Here is a 21,436-nt window from a genome sequence, read left to right as displayed (position 1 = left end):
AATATAGTTCAGTTGGTTAAAAAGTGTGATGGTGGTCAGGGTTGGGAAGTGACATTTTCCTTCTCAACAGAATGAAATGCCATCAAGCCTGGTATTGCACAAGTTCAATATAGTCCAAAAGACTTCATAATTTCTTTAATTTCACACACTCAGTCTTAAGTTCATCTTGCAAGTTTTGAAAAATTCTCAGCATCCAATAGAAACTAGATTGAGACTGATCAGACCAATTAGAGCTGCAGAAGTTGCACGTTTATTTCAGGAAAGGCCATTAAAATGTTTTCCAATTTAAACCACTTAATTTTAGCCACGATGCACAAAATAGGAAAGGGGACCCAGAATTAATCATAGGTACCAAGGTCTTAACCAGCTGTGGGTCCATATATTCTTACAACAATCATTTTCCCCTTCTGGGACCAGAGAACATCAGTGACATCAACACGGGTGCTTGGTGCTTCAATAATACAAAAATGGAAGCTTCCCTCCCCTTAATCTAGGTTGGGCTAAGTTATATGAAGGGCCACACAATCTTTAAGACACAGCACTGCAAAACTATCCCAAATCTGAGCAACAACGATGTGCTTAATTAAAATTCAAACATTTCAAATATTCTGATAATAGTCATAACTAGGCCATAAAGGATTCCCATTCAACATTTCCACAATAATTGAAGCTGAAAAGAAAATGACTTCAGATTTTAGTACAACTGGCTAAAAAAACACAACACATTGTGGTGAGCACTTTTATTTACAAATATGATTAAAAGCTTTTGCCTTGACAGTCATGCTATTTCACCTGAAAAAAATTGGGGTGCATGCAATAGTAAAGCATCTTACTCGTTTGTTTGTAAGAAAATACACAGCTTGTAGTATGAGTAAGCAACATTTATGATTTGGTATTTATGATTTAGATGGAAAATTCCATTAGAAGATCCCACTGAAAACCAGATTTGCCTCCATACTCTGAACAAAAAAATATTAAAAAATTAATTTGAGGAACATTAAAATACTTTATGAAAATAAGTAAAAGCTCTCTTGATTTCCATCTATACAATATGTGTGATAGTGCCTTGGCCCGATTGTGCTACTTGGGTCCCAGGATTCACATACAGTATGCACATCCTCTGCCACAGCAGAAAATGATTTATTTATATATTTATATATATAACACTGGGTCAGGATACCCTTGCCAGCATGTTTTAAAACTCTTATATATTTCCCAGAAGCACTTTGTATGATCAACATGTACATCAAATTTTTTGTATCAAATTATTCAATCTTAATAAAATTTCCTGATGAATAAATACCAAAAGAAAGCTAGCAGCGAGTAAGATAAGGCTGCAGATAATAACATTTGTCTTTCTGCACAGATTTACAAATTATTTGTAATGCATGATAAGCAATGTACATCCTGCTTTCCAATTTCACAAAAAGTATGATTGCACATATATCAATACTGTGTCATTTTAAAAGGTGACCAACAAATGGTCAGTGTTCTTTTTAACATTAACAATGGGGCCCTGATTATAAGGAAATTTAAGGACTGTACAGGCACTAGTCCAGAGGTGATGTCTGCCCTCACTAAGTGAGCCCATGATTAAAATACCTGGGCAAGATTATGGCATAGTTTTTCATCTATAGTCTTCCTTCGGATAGTCCAGCGCAACCAGATTTCCAAACCCAAGTCTGAGGGTTTCTATATCAAAGTTTTCAATTTCTCGCTCTCGTCTTTCCAATAAATTTCGTATTCTCTCGGTCCGCTCTTTCTGAAGTGCAGCAAGTTCCTCTTCAATCTTGAAATAAGTAAACAATTATTATAAATATTGATGCTCTACATTTTCCTTGACACCGACACACAGCGGTGAATTTTACAGAATCCAAATTTAATCTTCTTTTGTTAACTTCCCCTTGTACGTTTCGATGAGGCCATTTAGTACATCATCCAAATGGTTGTTATTCACGTAGTAGTCTAGTGAATATGTACGCGTTTTCATCCAGAATCATATAGCCTAATTCTCTAAATCTATGATAAGCTTCTGTCCACTGAGAATATATTCGATCTTGCAGTGGTGTTTAATGCAAAAAAGGAATTTATTTTAAAATTATATTTTATAAAGATAAATTATTCTACACTGATTAATAAAGAATTTGCTACAGCATGCACTACTATAGATATAATGCAATTTTGATTTGAACTGACCTTTTGTTCAAGACGTGCTCTACGCAATGACACCAATTGCTCCAGTTTCTGAAGCTCTCGCTCATGCTGTGCTTCAGTTTGCATTTTAATTTTACTCTGGTAGGCATTGAGAAGCTCCATTTCCTGCTGAAGCTGATGTTTCAGGGCTTGGCACTCTGCTTCCTGAGCCTCATCCAGTCGTAGCTGTTTAAGAAAAAACAAGATCATTGCATTCCTCCATAAATTTCGAGAACAAGGCAAATTTGATCTTTACCTCAATGGGGGATTAGATCTCGAGGGAGGTGGGGGAAAATCCAGACGCTGCTTTATGCAAGGCAGATTTTAGACTATTGAAGTAAGATAAACTAAGAAGCTCATTAATTTGCCCTGAGTTATTGTGGAGGGCACGAAAATAATAATACAGCATTGGGATAGACTCTCTGATTTCGGAGATTCACAAAAATTACAACACAGAAAGCAGCTATTTAACTTAAAGTCCACGTTGGGATGCAAGAGTCATCCAGCCCTCCCAGTTCCCTGCCCTCTCTCCATGTTCCTATTCAACTTTCCTTTCAGGTACTTATCCAATTCCTTTTTAAATGCCACATCTGAATCTGCCTCCATTCTTTCTCCTGACAGTGCATTCTAAATTCTAACCACTCGCTGCGTAGAAGATTTTCCTCAAGTCACTTTTTTCTAATCACCTTCAATCTACACCGAGTTCTTAACCCTTCCTCCGAAGGAAACTGTTTCTCTCTACTGTCTGTATAACTTCATAATTTTAAATTTGCCTATTAGATCTCATCTCAACCAGTCCCATCTCTATAGTTTATTCATGTTACAGAAGTCCCTTATTATTGCAAACATTGCAAATCTCTCCTGTACCTTCTCTAGAGCATTCACATTTTTCCTAAAGTGTGTTGCCTAGAATCAGTTAATATACTCCAAATCAGTTCCTCAAAGATTTACGGTGACTTCCTTGCTCTGGTATTCTGTGGCTCCATTTATGAAGCCCAGCATCACGTACGCCCAGCCAACAATTTAAGCACATAGCTCCAGATCTGTTCCTATACCCTTTTAAGGATTGTCCCACAGCCTATGTTACGTCTTCTCGTTCTTCCTGTCAAATTTCATCTACTCCGTGACCACCCATTCCACCAGCTTGTACATTTACTTGAAATCTACTATTATCCTTATCGTTTATTGCACTTCCGTGCTTGGTGTCATGAACGATTTTGTAAATTGTGCCCTGTACATCCAAATCCAAGTTACTAATATAGGTAAAGTACCGAGCCCTGCAGAACACCACTACACACTGCCTTCCGGCATGCAAAACAACCATTTGCTACCATTGTGTTTCCTGTCACTGAGCCAATTTTCTATTCATGCTGTTCTGTCCCATTTATTCAATGGGCTTCGATGCTGATTGACTTGGCACATTATCAAATGCCATTTAGAAGCTGACATATGGCACATCAAGCACACTTCCCTTATCAACTCTTGTTATCTCATCAAAAAATTGTATTAAGGATTTGCCTTCCACCAATTCACGCTGTCTTTCCCTAACTTGTCCATGCTTTCTTAAATGACTGGAAATTCTTTCCCTGATTATCATTTCTAAAAGTTACCTTATTACTGAAGTTAAACTGACCGGCTCACATTTGCTAGGTTTGTCCATATAATCTCATCGGGCAAGGGAGCAACATTTGCACTTCTTCGTCGACAAGCATTGCTCCTTACCTACAGATGTTTGGAAGATTATGCCCAATAGCTCCACTAATTCTATCAATTCCATCTGCAACCTAGGATGTATTTCATCTAGGGCAGGTGATTTATCTACTTTAAGTAAATTTCATCAACACTCATCACTAAATAAAATCTCAAATAATTTAACATAAAAGTTTAATTTCTCTATGTTTATTTAAAAATGGTGGCAAAGGCCTCAAAAGACATAGGTAAATCAATTGCACAAATTAGCCTGTAGCAGACAGAAAATTACTGACTCTATCACCAAATAAAAGCCAACACTGGATAACAAAAAGTGTGGAAGACATGATGATGAACACTTAAAATTTTAAGGCTCTTTAATATCTAATTGTGCAAGCAGCTTCACCAAAAAGCCACTGGATTAAGGACAAAGATCAGGTATTGATTCTTAAAGCACTTGTGATGAAGGACATTTAAAGGAATGTACTACTACTACTAAAACAGTATAGAAAATGAAACACATACCGCCTGCGAGGCCATCATCTCATTGATACTTTGTTCATACTGTTCTGCCAGGATGGCCAGTTTCCGCGTCTGTTCCTCTTTAAGTGCTTTTAGGACCATCTTGTGGTCACTTTTTGGAGTTACCTCCAGCTGGTGGTTCCTCAGTGCTTTGTACTGTTTTGTTTGGACTTTACACGTGTCTTGGAATTGCTTTTTTATCTGTAACTCCATAGCCTGTGCAGAATTACAAGGAAAGATCCTGTTAGGTTATGCAAGAGCTTGTAAATATGTTTTGAAGGAATGACATGTCATACATAACAATTTGCTAAAATAAATCCTGTATTTCAGGCAGAAAATTATTTTCATTAAAAATGTACTTATTAAAATTCAGATATTGAAAAAGATAAAGAATGACCTGAAAATGCAACTTGAGCCTATAGTCCTATGTTTATAAAAATAGAAAATGCAAGAAATACCCAGCAGGTCAGTCAGCAAGTGTGGAGAGAGAAAAAGTTAATATTACAGTTTGGGGATCTGTCGTGAGTACTGTCCAGTTCTGACAGCCTGGAAAGATTGGCCAGTTCTGATGAAAGATCATCAACTTGTAGTGTTAAGTCAGTTTTTCCTCTCTCCACTGATGCTGCCTGACCTGCTGTGTATTTCCAGCATTCTCAATTATTTTAGACTTCTGACAAATACAGTAGTTTATATTCCACAGGTTTAGCAGTGTTTTTCCCCTCCACTGTTGTCCTTCATTTTCCATTTACACCTCCTCCAAATACATCAGTTGCCTTCACCCAATCTCAGCTTCTTTTGTGCCATTCAATCATTTTTGCTCTCCACACTATCACAGACACTCCCTCCGTTCTCTTCAACTCTCGCCCTTCTCTCCAACTTAATACAGTTTCTAATCTTTCCTGGTTCTGATCAACATTCATCAACTTGAAACATTAATTTGGTTTCTCCTACCACACGCCGTCTAACCTGCCTTCAGAACTTTTCTGTTTTTATTCTGGATTTCCACCATCTGCAAATTTTTTGCTTTTCAATTATTGCATTTTTTGCTCTCTTCAAATTAGCATGTTCAAAAATGGTGCTGTTCTTCATGCAGAATATATCTATGGGTATATGGAAGTTATCCAAAATATGTATGGGATAAGCAAGAAAATCCAATAGTTTTGTGGTCATCACTACCAAGGCTAGTTTTTATTTTTTTTATGTCAGATAATTAACTAAATTTAAATTCCACAGCTGCCAAGTTGGGATTTGAAATTTTGTCTCTGGATTTTAGTTCAAAACTCTGGGTTACTAGTCTGGTAACTTACTGTATTTGCAACACATTAAGACTCAATTCTACTTGACGTTCAAAGACTTATGGACATTTAGCTACAGAATGTCTCAGTTCCTGCACCCCCTTTAAATTGCACCTATTTAAATTCCCTCTTTGAGTACTGTGTGTACTCTCACTAAGATATTATTACTTTGCACTTCTCTATTTTAATCTGTCTACCACTATCACTAAAGCTTGTGCCCATCTTTCATGTTTTCTACTTCTGATTTGTGTGATATCTGTAAACAATGAAATTATGTCCTATAAACAAACCCAGGTTACTAATATACATCAACAGGGGTGTGGTTTTAACACCAAGCACTGGGGAAATGCACCCATAATAGAACACGAGAAGTTGCATCAAGAGTCCAACTACAAGTAAATTTAGCCCAACCGATCTTAATTTCACCTAATTTGTATTAATTCAGGGTACTGGATATAGATAACTCTAGTCCCAGTGTCATACATCCAACGTCACTGTAACTGTCTTCGTGAAAAATCTACTAGTGATTGATCATAAAACATCTCTGAAGAAATACAAGCAAGCTGCTTGGTCTTTAGAGCCTTCTTTGCCATTCCCTTAGAATCCAAAAAAGGTATCAATTTCTTAAATATACTCGACCTCACCGTTCTGGAATGGAGAAGTCCAAAGATTCACATCCTTCTGAGTGAAAAAAAATCTCCTTCTCAGATCTAAAAGCCCAACCATTTCTTCAATCCTTGGTTTTGGGCATCCCATGTAGAATAAGCATCCTTCCAGCATTACCCATTTAAAATATCCAATGATCCTCTGGGATCATCTCTTCTGGTTCAAAATTCTAAGGAACACCAAGCTAGTAAACTCAACCTCTTTTCACTGGCTAAGCCAGTTCCCATTATTCTGCAAACCTTTATGACACTTCAGAGAGAATGTTGCTGACTGTGTGTGCTCTCACCAAGATATTATGACTTTCAATCCCTCAAGCTCTAATTTTCTGTAATAATTTGATGGCAGATGCAGTCAGGTGGGGGAGGGAAGGGTGGAAAGTAGTAACAGAGACTGGGAGGTAACAGACAGTACTTATTATTTGTGGCATTTTTCTTTGATTTGTCCTTAACAAGTATTTACTACAAAAATCAACATTTACACAGAATAATATTTGCATTAATTGGAATGTTTATAGTTGGCTGAATAGTCATAGACCAATCATTGTAACGTATAGGAAAAGTGTAAAACCATTGATTCCATTTGTCAGATGTAGTCCCTTGGGGATTTATTAAGAATGATATAATAGCAAGTTCCATCTCATACCTTTAGGCTCTTTGGCTGCTGTCGGAGTTCCAGGACATGTTTTCGGTGTAATTCCCGCTCTCGGCGTGTATTATACTCAGTTTGATTCTCCAGCTCAGTCTGATGCTGCAAGCGGATTAGATCAATCCTTAATTTCTGCAACATGTTAAGTTGTCGGAACTCCAGTTCTTGTGTGGACTCATCATGTCGAATTAACATGGCATGTTCCATCTCCTTCTGTGTCTGCTTCTTATTCACTTCCTGTAAGGTAGACAGTGATATTAAATGTTTATATTACACATGCTCTGAAAAACCCAATAAATATAGCAATTGAATGATGTTCTTAAACAACTGGCACAGTTTTATACTTTGTCAGCAACACAATTAGTATATCTGCTTTATGCTGACAATTTAAATACACAAATTACAGTCCACATCAACAGTAAAATTCATACAAGCAAAAAACTGCAGGGGGCAGATGTCTGAAATTAAAAAGAAAAGAAAAAAAACTGCTGGAAAATACACAGCAGGTCAGGCAACATCCATGGAGAGAGAACCACAGTTAATGTTATAGGTTGACAACTTTTCATTGAAACTGGGAAAACTTGAAAAACAAGCTGCAGAAAAGACGGTGGAAAAAATGGAAATGTTTGCATTATGATGGAGAATGAGAGGAACAGGACTGGCAGCTAAAACGTTCCAGTGTAGGAAGTGCTATAGGCGGGATAGAGATGGAGGAAAGAGAGGAGGGGTGTTGCATTTCCGATAAAGGAAAACGTCACGGCAGTGGTCTGAGATGAAATTACTGAGGGATCGTCTAGCGAGGCTTTATAGATGGAGCTGCAAAATAAGGAGGAGATGGTCACCTTGTTGGATTTGTACTGCAAGTCCCCTAATAGTCATTGGGAATGAGAGGAATAAATATGCAGGAGATTGCAGAAGGGTGCAAGAATAAAAGGGTTATCATAGTAGGGGACTTTAACTTTCCTAGTATAGACAGGGACTGCCATGATGCTAAGGACTTAGATGGGGTGGAATTTGTTAAGTGTGTTCAGGAAAATTTCCTCAGGCAATAATATAGAAGGCCCTACTAAGGAGAGGGTAAAGCTTGACCTACTCTTGGGAAATAGGGCAGGACAAGGTGATGGAGGTGGCAGCGGGGGAACACTTTGGGACCAGCAACTATAATTCTATTAATTGTAATTTAGTTATGGAAAGAGACAGATCTGGTCCACAATTTAAAGCTCTAGATTGGGGCAAGGCAAATTTTGAGCAAGGACCTGGACCCGCTGCAATTCGCCTACCACCACAACAGGTCTACAGCAGACGCAATCTCACTGGCTCTCCACTCTGTTTTGGAGCACCTAGACAACAGCAAAACACATGTCAGGCTGCTGTTCATTGGTTACAGCTCAGCGTTCAACACCATTATCCCCTCAATATTAATCACCAAGCTTCAAACCCTGGGCCTTTTTACCTCCCTTTGATAAGGTTTCACATGGTTAGCTGCTAGGGAAAGTTAAATCGTATGGGATTCAGGGAGAGCGAGCTAATTGAACACACAATTGGCTTGGTGGTGTGAAGCAGAAGGTGATGGTGGAAGGTTATTTTTCCAGATTGGAAGCCCATGATTAGTCATTTTCCCCAGGGGTCAGTGCTAGGCCCATTGCTATTTGTTATCTATATAAATGATTTGGATGAGAATGTACAAGACATGGTTAGCAAGTTTGCAGATGACACCAAAGCAAGTGGTGTCGTTGACAGTGAAGACAATTATCAGGATTTACAGAAGGATCTTGATCAGCTGGATAAGCGGGCTGAGGAATGGCAAATGGAGTTTAATTCGGATAAGTGTAAGCTGTTCCATTTTAGGAAGAGAAATCAGGGTAAGAGATTCACAGTCAAGAGTAGGATCATGGGGAGTGTTGTAGAACAGAGGGATCTAGGAGTACAAGTACACGGTTCCCTTAAAGTGGCGTCACAATTAGACAACATGCTGAAGGCAGCTTTTGGCACGCTGGCCTTCATCAGTCAGGGCATTGACCATAGCAGTTGGGATGTTATGCTGCAGTTGTACAATTCATTGGTGAGGCCGCATTTGGAAAATTGTGTTTAGTTTTGGTTACCTGCTGTAGGAAAGATGTCATTAAGCTGGAAAGAGTGCAGAGGAGATTTACGAGGATGTTGCCGGGACTCGAGGGACTGAGTTATGGAGAAAGGTTGAGCAGGTTGACACTGTTTTCATTGGAGCGTAGGAGAATGAGGGGTGATCTTATACAAGTGTATAAAATCATGAAGGGCATAGATTGTGCGCATTCACCCTGTCTTTTTCCCATGGTTGGGGAATCAAGAACTAGAGGGCATAGGTTTAGTGTGAGATGGGAGAGATTTAATAGGAACCTAAGAAGCAACTTTTTCCATCCAGAGAATGCTCAGTATATGGAATGAGCTGCCAGAGGAAGTGGTTGAGGCAGGTACATTAACAACATTTAAAAGGTACTTTGATAGGTACATAGAGAGGAAAGGTTTAGAAGGATATGGGCCAAATGGGACTAGCTCAGATGGGAATCTTGGTTGGCATGGACCAGTTGGACTCAAGGGCCTGTTTCCGTGTGGTATGACTCTAACTATCTGGCTGCATTAGGATTGCAGAGTTAGATTCCCCAGTGTAATGCTGGACAATCCCAGCATGGATGGGCTCTGCTACTGGACTCCATGTGGGACTCGATGACACAGTGGGGTGGCAGATGCACTGGCAACTATTACTCCACTGGCATCAGTCACTCAGCATGTTCTGGACTTGGTATATCTGCACAGGTCTGAGACTTGGCTGAAAAAAGATGAATGGCAGTTATAGACACACATTTGTCAGTCCTTTAACTACATTTTGTTTTCAAGTCTTGAATACAATATTTAAAAAACTGCTTAGAACTGAAAATGAACTATGATTTTCTTTCATGAACATATTGTCTTATGTCCAAACTTAAGTGATGTCAAAACAGCAGAGAGGAAGAGCAGGGAATATTTCTCATTTTGCTATTTCGATCAACACTGATGCCACTATTTTAAAGTAGAAGATATTAAATGAGAAGATTCACATATACACAAAAGTCTGATTTCTCCTCAAAATTTTACCTCACGTAGATGCTCCTGCTCCAAATTGTGTCGCATGATCAACAACCTACGCTTAAGCTCCCGACAATTTCTATCATACTGTAATCGTTGGCGACCAAGAAGTTGTGATTCTTCTTCTGCCTGTGTGTGTTGAAGGTTTTCCTTGTGCCTGGACAATCGCTCTTGCTTTTCCTTCTTTGGTGTACTGTGATCTTCATTCATCTCCTGAAGTATAGAAATTGCATAGATGAAATTAAGGAGGCCGAGGGGGTGTATGAAAATATACTGATAAAATCAAAGAAAGCACCATGTTTTATAAACACATGGAGAAAGAGGGTAACAATAGAACACGTCTGATTAGAGACCAAAGCGACAGTATGTGTGTAGAAGCTAAAGATGTGTAAAGGTCTAAATGAACACTTTCCATGTCTTCACAGAAAACGGGAATGATATAGATGCTGTCGTGAAGGGAAAAGGGTGTTAAGAAATGGAAGTGGTAAATAAAAGTAAAGGGAACATATTAAGTGGTCTAGTGTTTTCAAAAATGGAAATCCCTAGCCCTGAATAAAAAAACAAAGCCCTTAAAAGATGCATGGGGGGAAATAGCACTCTATTTAGACATCCTCTCTGGCTACATATGTAGTTGCAGAGGGCTGGAAGATTGCTGATGTGATATCACTGTCTAAGAGAAGTGGAAATCTGGAAGATTGCTGATGTGATATCATTGTCTAAGAGAAATGGAAATGTGAAAGCTGGGAAATGAAATTAACCTAAATAATCCATTTTTGTCCAACATGCACACTAAGTTTCTGATTCTATCACGGGAGAGAAAATTCAAAATAATTCCTCTGAATTAGGTCGATGATGATTTGCAGGATCTCAGCTCTTGAACCAAGAAACTTAGACAGCTGATCTAAAATGCACGTCATGTCCAGCATTCTCTCAGACCCATTCAGGATCACTTTAAGTTTTGCATGAAAATAAATACTCCCTAGAATCTAAATGCAATTTTGTTTTGAAGTAGTGACTTCCTCAACCCAGCTTACCCTCCCATCCGAAAACGTGCTCTCCTATTCACACTTACCTCTTTAATTTTTTCCTTACAAAGTTTGTACTGGCGCCTCTGACTTTCTAAGAACGTGGTCAGTTCCTTTTTTTGTTGGGCTGCAATTTGTTGCTGTGTTTTTTTCTCATCCTGTGCTGCTATCTTCATCTGAAAGAAGCAAAGTTAATATTCATCTACTAAGAGCAACAGCGGTGAAACTAAGACAGCAGAGCCCTATTTAGTCACTCCAATATTAAATGTAGATTAAAATTTTTCCAGCACACAAAGAACCTGGAAGTTTTGGCTTATATAAAATCAAACAAGAATTTAAACCCACATCATACTGCCCAATAATTTGAGCAAATCTAAGAAATATGAAAAAAATAACTTTTTTGACAACTTAGAATTCAGATAGGCTTTTTTTGAAAAAAGACAATTAGAACCATTTAAAATAGTTTAATAACATAACCTTTAAATTGAATTTTAATGATACTTTAGCCAGAGGAAGGGCAACATGATGAACAATCTGAGAGAAGATTCAAGTTGGCATTGCATTAGGAAAGAAACAAAATAAAGAGAATTTTAGAAACAAGAGGGAATAGAAGGCTGGAAAATACGAGGAAAACTTGAGCATTTTACAAATCTGCAGCGTGGTAAATCCGATTGGTGAGTTTTAATTGCACGTAGCCCCACAGATAACTTAATGGAAGGAATAGATATTAGGCTCAAAGGAGGAATGGGAACTTAATGCAACGCATTCTCAGAAAGAGAAACGGAGCAACATACTTGAGAATTAACAGACAGATCAATATGAATACAGTTGAAGAATAAAGATATTACTTTTCAGGCCTCAAAATAATGGGAAGGAGATGGAAGAGCAAATTTAATAGAAAACTTCAGGAAGCTGCCAGAACTTTAGACAGATGGTACTTTCAATAACTCCAGTGTAGATAGGAAGATTGCAAGGGCCAGGAGGGGAGAAGCATTCCTGAGAAATTTCTCGATCAGTATATTTTCAGCATTAGGGGGAAAAATAATTAGTGCTGGAACTAATTATGGAGTACAAAATAAGAAATGTGTAAGGGTAATCAAAATATTTTGTTCACAATAGATGCTGAAAAGGGAATATCATATGTGAAAATATTCAACTGGAAAACTAATTTCAGTGATATGCAAAGGGATCTGGCTCAGGTGGACTGGAATCAAAGATTAGTAGAGAAAAAAAAAATCAGTACATGAACAATGAAAGGTTGTAAAAAAAAAAGAACATGCATCAGATGCAGATTAGGCATATTCCTTTGAGGAGCAAAGGGCATCCAAAGCTAGAACTCTAGCCAATTAAAGACCTCAATATTAAATTGAAATAAAAAGGGTGCTACAATAAATGTCAGTTTCATGATTCAGAGGTGGACCAAGCTGGTTCCTTGATTACTGATACAGTAATTCAACAAATGCACAAGAGAGAGAGTGTTTTAAATAAAAGCTTACCACAGAAGCAAATCAGAACATAAGGAAAAGTGATCAAAAACCGTCAAAAATTCAGGTTTTAAGGAGCATCACACAAAGGACAGAATTTCAGAGCTCAAGGCCAAGACATCTTAAAACATGGCCCACAGTGTTGGAGTGATTAATATTAGGGTTGTACAGTATTTAGGTTGGTGAAAATTTCTGCTCTTCCAAAGTTGGAAGTTGGACAGTAAGTGCCACAAATCAAAGAAAGTTGAGAGAACCCAAGAAATGATGTAATATGGTGAGACAGAGACAAGTGTTGTCAGTGTGATGTTGCCAAGTTGCAACTAACACGAGAAATCTGTGTGGTCCAAGGATGGACCACATCTGTGTGGTCCAAGGATGGACCACATGGGAAATTTGAGGTAAGGGTGTGGGACAATTCTCTGGGTACAGATGACAATGCAGTTTTGAGGAACAATACCTCAACCACTATCTGGCAAACTTCTGAATGGTCAATGAACCCGTGAACACTACCTTATTATTCCTATTCTTTGGCACTATTTATTTTGTAATTTAGGTAATTTTATGTCTTTGTACTGCACTGCTGCCACAAAACGACTAATTTCATGCCATACAAGAGAGTGATAATAAACCTGATTCTGATTATCGAATTCTCCAACTTCAGCTAACTCACTCTTTATGTCTGTATCAGAAGTGCCCATTTCTACCTGTCATCGTTTTGGTCAGTTTTTTCTTTTTTCTATTTGTATAGTCTGGCCTACACAGCACCTTCTGCAGTCTTGCTATTAGCAACACATTACAAAGATAAAGAAGCACAATTGGCCACTAACAGCCACATTAAAGTCATTCGATCTCACCCTACAAGCGATATTCTCTTTGTTCTACCCAACCCTCCCTGCCTTCTCTGCTACTGCAGACTTAATATCACACTTTTCTTTTGAAACTAACCAGTATAGTACTAAGAAACATAACTCAGACAGTCTACAGTTCCCAAATGTTTGTTTATATGGCTGTCTCCTTCCCTTCCAAGACATCCAGATTATTGATATATTCATTTTCATCCGAATCCCTTTTATTCATCTTACCTCCTTTTCCATGGAAATCTGTTGTTTTTTTGCCAGCTTCTCCAATTCAATGGATGCATTGTTACACTGAGTCTCTACTTCCTTCTCCAACCTTAGACGATGTTCATCCATCTCAGCCTTCAACTTATTCTCTAAAGCCATCAGCTGCTTCTGGTGCTGTCTTCGCATCCGCTTGTACCCCGACATCTGTTCACGTAATTCGTTTTCCTGTTCATGCTCATGGATCTGTCTTGTAACCTGGTAGCAAGAATAAAATCATGAAACTAAGATGACCAATCCTAATTATTTAAAAATAGGGGTATTAAAATGGAACATTCTAATTTGGTTACATTATTTAATAGTTATTTCATAAATACTGATCATGCACAATTAAGTTATTCCCACAAACTGCAAAAACGTGCATTGCAGTTTGATTAGTATCATCATCATCATCATCCTTGATATACAAGACTTATATGGATAAGTATTGATCTGCTCAGTTATTACTGATCTGCCAGATTATTATCAGATTTGGGAGAGATCGATGTATGAAGTTTTCCCTTCACATCAAGCCATTTGATAAGCCTGCAGCCTTGAAGATCTTTGGAGTATTTGACTCGATTGATTGACAGCTACACCCAAAAGGAAGATAGGGACCAGTAATTTTTGTTTTGTTTTATTTTATTTTATTCAGAAAGATCTTAGTGGAAGGTAATTTTGACATACAAGATTATTGCTAGGTTGTTTGTCCTTAACCCCCATGTCGGTCTGAAGCTGGCAAGAGATTTTACATTAATTCCAGTGTTTGTATTGACAAAAGCAGAAAATCTTGCAGGTATATCTCACCCATATAAAAAAATAGAATAAACCCAATCCAGGAAAATTATCTCAACTTCCTCTCAATCATCAGCCAAATGATGGAAGGTATTGAATTAGTTACCCAATAACCTACTCATTGATGCATATTCTCGACTCCAGAAGACTTCTCACCACCAGACCTTGTTGCAGCCTTGGCCAAAACAAGAACAAGATGGTTGAATCCCAGTGATCTTTAACATCAATGCAGCATTGCACTGACTGGCATTTGGGAGCACAGGTAAAATTGTTCAATGTAAATAATCTGAGAATGCTCCAAAAGCTGGAGTTGTATCTCAAACAACAAAAAGCCAATTGGGTAGTTGTAATTAAGACATCCTGAAACACTACTGGAGAATTTCCCCATGGCAGTGTCGCAGACTTGAATAATTTCAGTTGTTTCATCAGTGACCTCATCCTGCCCCCACCCCAATAACTGATGACATGCATTCATTTGTGGGTCCTCAGAAAAAAAACAGTTCACAACTGCACAAAGCATGACAGGACAACATTTACACTGGGCTAGTAAATGAAAAATAACAATCATGCCATGCAAGTCCTAGACAACAACCTCCAATATGGGATATTCTAACCACCTCCCCTAAACAATCCATGGCATGATCAAAGGAGGTGGCTACTAACCAATGACATAATTGGATCAGCCACAAGCAGGTCAGAGGCTGGATATTCTGTGAAAGTCGACTCGCTCGCCATCTCCCCAATAACTTTCTCCAATCTATAAGGTAGTCAGCAACAGTTCTTAGAACACTCACACAAACCCAACAATGTCCAGTACAAATGCAACCCACTTAATTAGACTCCATCTACCATCTTAAACATTCACTCCATCTACTACTAGCATTTTGTTGCTTGCACATGCACCATTCATAAAATGCAACTTGACAAATTGGCAAGATTTCTTTAGTATGTCTCAAAGATCTGAATCACTTATGAGCAGGAGATGTATGGACAAACACCATTCAGACAATGCTATAATCACAGATCTTTCATTGTTGGTGGGTCAAATTCCAGGAATTCCCTATTCAGCTGCATTGGGGAATATCTTAACTGGGCTGGAACAGTTTAAGTGAACAGTACAATACCAGCTTCTCAATGGCAATTAGAAGTGGGCAATAAATACTGGGAATGTCAGCTTTGCCTATATCCCATATATGAATGATAAAAAAAGATAAATTTAGCAATTTGTTTCTAGTTTGAGGCCACCACAGTGTGAATATTCTTGCACACAAAGATAAAATCAAACAACATTATACTATAATAAAACAGAACTTACTGGAAATATTCAGCATCTATGGAGTAAGAAACAGAATTAACTCTTGAATTAACAATAACTTTCCACTAAAATTCACGAGTTCTGATGAAAGTCATTGACCAGAAACATTGAGTTGATTTTGCTCTCCACAAATGCAACTGAGCTGAGCACTTTCAGCACCTACAGTATTTTGCTTTTCCAATATGCACTGCAGTAAATTTGAATATAGTAGCTATAGATTTTTGATTGTCTCATGTTACCTTAAGTTAGATATTGTGCAAATAAATGTACATCCTGGATTGAAAGTGTTAAAGTTGCTTACAGCAAAGGCCACTGACATTTCACCTAATGATATATACTGAAAAAGGACACGACTTGTATTTATAGATTTCTATCATGGTTACCCAAGGTGCTTTTGGAATGTTGTCCCTATTGTAATGTGAAAAACAAGGTAGCCAACTTGCATGAAGCATTTTGATTATGACTGGTACATTTTTTAAGTTATTGGTTTAGGAATAAATATATAGATCAAGAAAGAGAAATTCTCCTTCTCTTCAAAGTAACGTGATGGGACTTTTTGCTTTCAAATGATTTAACAGTAGAGGCCTCTCATCCAAGAGAAAATACCCATGAAAGTGCAGTACTTCCTCATTATTGCACTGGAATATCAAATTAGTTTTGGTTGAAATCTCTAGAATGGGAAGTGGATCTGCAATCTTCTGATTTAGGTATGGTGTGTTGCCTCACTGGTGCCAGGATAACATCTCAAAAAGGGTGCAGAATGTTCTGCAGGGGTAAGGGTCAATATTGTACGGAAGGCAGCACTGAGGTCCTATGGTCATATTTTCAGGATTAAAACTTCAAACAATCCAGAGATTTCTCCTGGCCAGCAAGAGTCAAAGTGGAAAGTCAAATATTGTCAATATGAGGCTAGGGACACACAGAAGGATGGACTGGGGGCACTGGTACCAGTTCTGAGGCGGGAGGCAACTATATAAAAAGAGGCAGCTTACACCACAAGACGTTTTGGCAGAAGGGACAGCCAGAGGCAATACAGACTTAATGGCATAGTTCTAAAGAATGTGCAGGAACAGAGGAACACAATAATATACGTAAGCAGACCTTTGAAATTGGCAGGAATAAATTGAGAGTGATTAGCAAGTATTTGGTTCATTAACACAGGTACTGAATACACAATCAAGTAAGGCAATCTGAACCTTTATAAAGCTCTGGTTACCAACAGTTAGAATATTGCACCAGTCCTGATCACCACACCTTTGAGAGGATGGGTGAGTCTTTAATTGACAGACAGATTTTCCAGAATGGTTCCAGGGATCAGGTTCTTTTAGCCTCAAGGTAAGCTGAAGACACTGGGAGTATTCTTGATGGGAAGGAAGTTAAGGGGCAATTTTGAAGAGTTGTACAAGGTTATGATAGTCTTAGGTAAGTAGACAAAAGCAGTTATTCCCATTTATTGATGGTAAATTACTGGAGGACACAGATTTAAAGTTTTAGCAAAGAATACAAATGGGATGTAAAGAGCATTTTTTTTTAATGCAGCAAGAAGTAATTACTGTATTTAAAAAAAATGCAGCAAGCAGTAATTACCTGGAGTTCACAGCCTGCAGGGGTGGCAGAAGTGGAGATGATCAATGATTCCAAAGAAAAATTGGATTGGCACACGAGAGAAAAACTTGCAAGGCTACAAGGATATACTGGGGAATGGCATTAACCAGATTAGTCTACAGAGACGTGACATGGGTTTCATGGGCCAATGGTTTCCTTCTGTGCCCATGACCTTATTAGTACTTTCAACTGAGCCATGACTGTTCAGTTATTTCTTCATCTTCTTAAAGATCTACCTTGCATACATTACTGCGTAGAAAGTTAAAGTAAAAACATTGCTAATGACCTGCTTTGGAAAATGAAACTAACATGCTTTTGAAACAAATTATTCGCTAGCCTATGGCTTGCAATGCCAGATATAATTTATGGTTCCCTATTTAAAGTACCTTGATCTTACAACTGCATCAGATCTAAATTGCATTTAGAAATTAACAAACAATCCATGACCCTTGAACTGAATGAAAACAAACAGAAAAGTGAAATAGGATTCCAATGGAAAGAAACTAATTTACTCCATGTTATTTTTGCATTCATACATGGAAATCATGCTTTCAAAAAGTTATATATTCCAAACTACTTTTGACCAACAAGAAACTAACCCCCTGTCAACATTTTCTCATTTCTAGCCAAAATACTGGAGGTCACTTGTTTCAGGTTTGGACCACAGAACAGCACTATTAAAACCTTTAATGTCCTTCCCCATCGTCTGATCAATATGCCCTTTAGACCATTAAGCATTTAAAATTTGATTGGGCATGATTTTGACATTTTCTTAATATAGATTATATACATATATATGGAGTGAGAAAGTCCCAACTCTGAAACAGTTCCCAGGACTCAGATTCATAGGTTTCCATGCAATGAATGCCAAGTGCTGTTATTTTTTCACCCAAGTTAGAAGATAGTTCATTCTAATATGATGGGCAGAGAAACTGACAAATGAAACGTGCTTAGGAACTCAAAAGCTTCAAGCTATGAGACAAGAAACTTACATCTGGTCACATCTTGTCCAATGAAATGAGCACAAAAGATTGCTATGGATTGATACTACCTAGTTTTGTAATCTCCCAGTATCATATCACTCTAGGGTGGTAACCACCACATGACTCCTTCAGAAGAGGGAATCGGAACTCCACTCTGTAATTTTCATCTTCCATACCAAAAAAATTGATTGAATAAGATTTATTTTCCCATCAATTAAAGACATTAGTCCACTGGAAGGTGTAAACCTTCCCTCTACACCAACAACTATTCCTGCATCTATTTTTATATTACCACATACAGTTTACTTTTACATTGGTCCTAAACTTTACAATTAAATCATGTGGTTTTATTTTTGTGCAACCTAAATTAGATGATAAAACAAACAAACTTACAACTGAACTGTAGAAATTATTGAATATGGAATATTTTGCTTAAAGCTATGCAACTATAACTTTTGCTACAATACTTCAACTACAGGTTTTCTTTTTAACCACAAAAGGCTGCATGCAAATTGCATAATTCCCATAATGAATACAGAAGTATGTGTAATTTGTAAGGAAAAAGTAAAGCAGGAGAGATTGAGTACCAAGTAAAATGAAAGCTTTGAATTTTGCAAATTAATAACAACATAAATATTAGTGCTCACATTAATACCACAATAAGCCTTGACTTTTAGGATTTTTGCATGTGCACGATTTAATATTATTACTATCAGTGATAGGGTGCTTCTTTGCAAGTTGCACCATTTACCAGCCTTCTAAAACAGAATCAAATAAATCTCTTTTTTTTTTGTCATTGTATCAACTGGTTATACCAAAAAAAACTAAAAATATTTGTTGCTATATGAGGTATAACTGAGCTTTTCAGGTGGCATATTATGCCATTTTTCTTGCTTAGCAAACATTTTGATCCTAAAAATCTGATGTAAACAGTGTAACTACTTAACTGTTTCTAAATATACTTAATTTTTAAAAAGGGTAATTTTTCAGCTTCTACATCATGTACGTTCTAGTTGGTAAAATGATTTCAATATTAGCTATGTTATGTTCTTTCATTCTTGCATTGCTGTCTGTAAGAATTCCTCAATGTGACTGGGTGCTCAGCCAGCTCAATGACATCATAATTTCTGTGCACTAGGGATCCCTTGCACTCATGCCTGATAGAAATCCTCATCAGGAAAAGGCAAGCCCACACTTGGGAAGGGAAGATTTTTGAGGGCAGCTTCCTTTGCAGTCAGCTTTCTTTGCAATCAGTGCCAAGTGCCACCACTTTGCAATAGAGGTCATAAAAATATGAGAAATTATAGCTGAGTGGTTTTCAGAAGTTGTATTAAAAATAATCCAATTTTAAACATTACATAAATGTAAATACTTAGTATGGTGATAAACTCATGTTCAGAATAACTAATACTCTCAAGGGGAATCCTCAATATTCTACTGCTCATGAGTCCCAAGTTGCCAAGTGCAGTAGAATAGGAATTTGCTTAATGATCTCCCATTTTGAGAGCAAGAAAGTTCACCGTGGAAATGACATAGGGAAGGGAATGCTGGATGAGGGGGCTTTCAGAAAACCGATTCCTGTATCTGCAGGAAGGGTTTGGGGTGGGCCTCACTGAGAAAACTGATAGGATGATGAGCAATCATCTATGAAGTCACAGGCAGCATATTCCTGAAACAGGACGGATGCCTCAGGCTTGCTGGCAACAGCACAGGTAGGGTGCAACCATTTAACAAATGCTGAAGTAAAGCCTCAATCTTCCAGTTAAGAACTGCTTCAGGAGGTCTTATGGTTCTCCGAAATGCAAGTATCGTTGGTAAAGTTGGACCTGCAGGAGTGCCAACAACAATTTTGTTCTCCAGTGTTCAGACCTGAAAATGCTCCTCCAAATCTGAAATATTAGATACCCATGGTCTAGATGCATTACTAACTCTGATCTCCCTCAGGCAATGATGTTCTCAGACAAACATGATGGAAACATTTCATAGACTGGCCTCATCTTTCAGGAAGATCACCAGGAGATTAATCAAAAGCAGCCTCACTCAGAACTCTAATGCTAGACTTGGGGAGGGTGTAATTAAAAATTTGCAGAAAAAGAATACTCTTGAAGTGGATTGTTCAAAAATGCAATGTTTAAAATTACCAAACATTATGGACAAAAAATGTCAATCTATAATATTTGATATTTAATACACCTTTGATGCAGTGAGATGCAGGGTAGTATGTGCATATGAAAAGTGAAGAGGTAAGTTGCACTCAAACTAAAAAAAAGCAAAATCTACAATGTTCTTTCCCCTACATTGAAAAACAGTGTACAATGCAAAAATGTAATCTTTTAAACAGAAAAACAATAAGTAAATAGGTCAATAATATTGTTACAGGACCATTTCTGCCCTGGTGCATAACACTATCCAATATGGTTAAACCGGATCGGTATAAAAGCTTACTAATTCTATATTTGAAAATGTTACTAAAAGCTAACCTAAGTAGGAAAGCAAATGTGTTCACTCACATAATGGGCAGGCAACTTCTTAAAGCCAACAGCAAACAATGGTAAGAATATATGCATGATGGTAAAGAATTAGTTATGCTGAAAAACTGGGTTGTTTTTATGATAGGAAAGTATAATGGGAAAAGCTGGAAATAAAAGGGAAAATCTCGTCTGTTATCACCAAGATGCAAGAGGAAAATTGAGCACAAGTTGCTCAATCTTTGTTCATTTTAACAGGGAGAGAAGGTGAGCAATTTAATTTTATGATAGGTTCCTGTTCTACTCAACTTTTTGTCCAGGATTGGAAAAAAAAATCCATAAACCTCTAATCCACCATTAGAAAGCTAGGTTTTTAAACAGAGGTAATACATTTTCAGTAGTTAACATTTACTGTGCATGTCATGACCTCCAATATTGGAGGGATCAAGATGACTCCATGCCATCAGACCACATTATTTCACATTCCTGATGGAACTACTTGTGCACACACGTCTTATAATGCAATAACTTGCACAAAAATCACAACTA

The 21,436-nt window shown here is 37.7% G+C and overlaps 1 protein-coding gene across 2 annotated transcripts in view; it reads right to left on the bottom strand.

The window, feature by feature from the left end:
- Positions 1–227: 227 nt before the first annotated feature.
- taok3a (TAO kinase 3a) overlaps positions 228–21,436 on the bottom strand; it is a 104,215-nt gene continuing 83,006 nt past the window's right edge. For both annotated transcript variants that reach the window (XM_052032238.1, XM_052032239.1), the window contains 7 exons: positions 13,704–13,940; positions 11,185–11,313; positions 10,122–10,325; positions 7,008–7,247; positions 4,408–4,620; positions 2,197–2,379; positions 228–1,789 (listed from right to left, as the gene is read on the bottom strand). In XM_052032238.1, coding sequence (XP_051888198.1) covers positions 1,628–1,789; positions 2,197–2,379; positions 4,408–4,620; positions 7,008–7,247; positions 10,122–10,325; positions 11,185–11,313; positions 13,704–13,940 — 1,368 coding nt within the window. In that variant the 3' untranslated portion in view covers positions 228–1,627. The remainder of the gene's footprint in view (positions 1,790–2,196; positions 2,380–4,407; positions 4,621–7,007; positions 7,248–10,121; positions 10,326–11,184; positions 11,314–13,703; positions 13,941–21,436) is intronic.

Source organism: Pristis pectinata, chromosome 17 (genome assembly GCF_009764475.1).
Source record: "Pristis pectinata isolate sPriPec2 chromosome 17, sPriPec2.1.pri, whole genome shotgun sequence".
In the NCBI taxonomy this organism is placed as follows: domain Eukaryota; kingdom Metazoa; phylum Chordata; class Chondrichthyes; order Rhinopristiformes; family Pristidae; genus Pristis; species Pristis pectinata.
The sequence above is the reverse complement of the archived record's forward strand: the minus strand, read 5'-3'. Positions and strand labels throughout refer to the sequence as shown.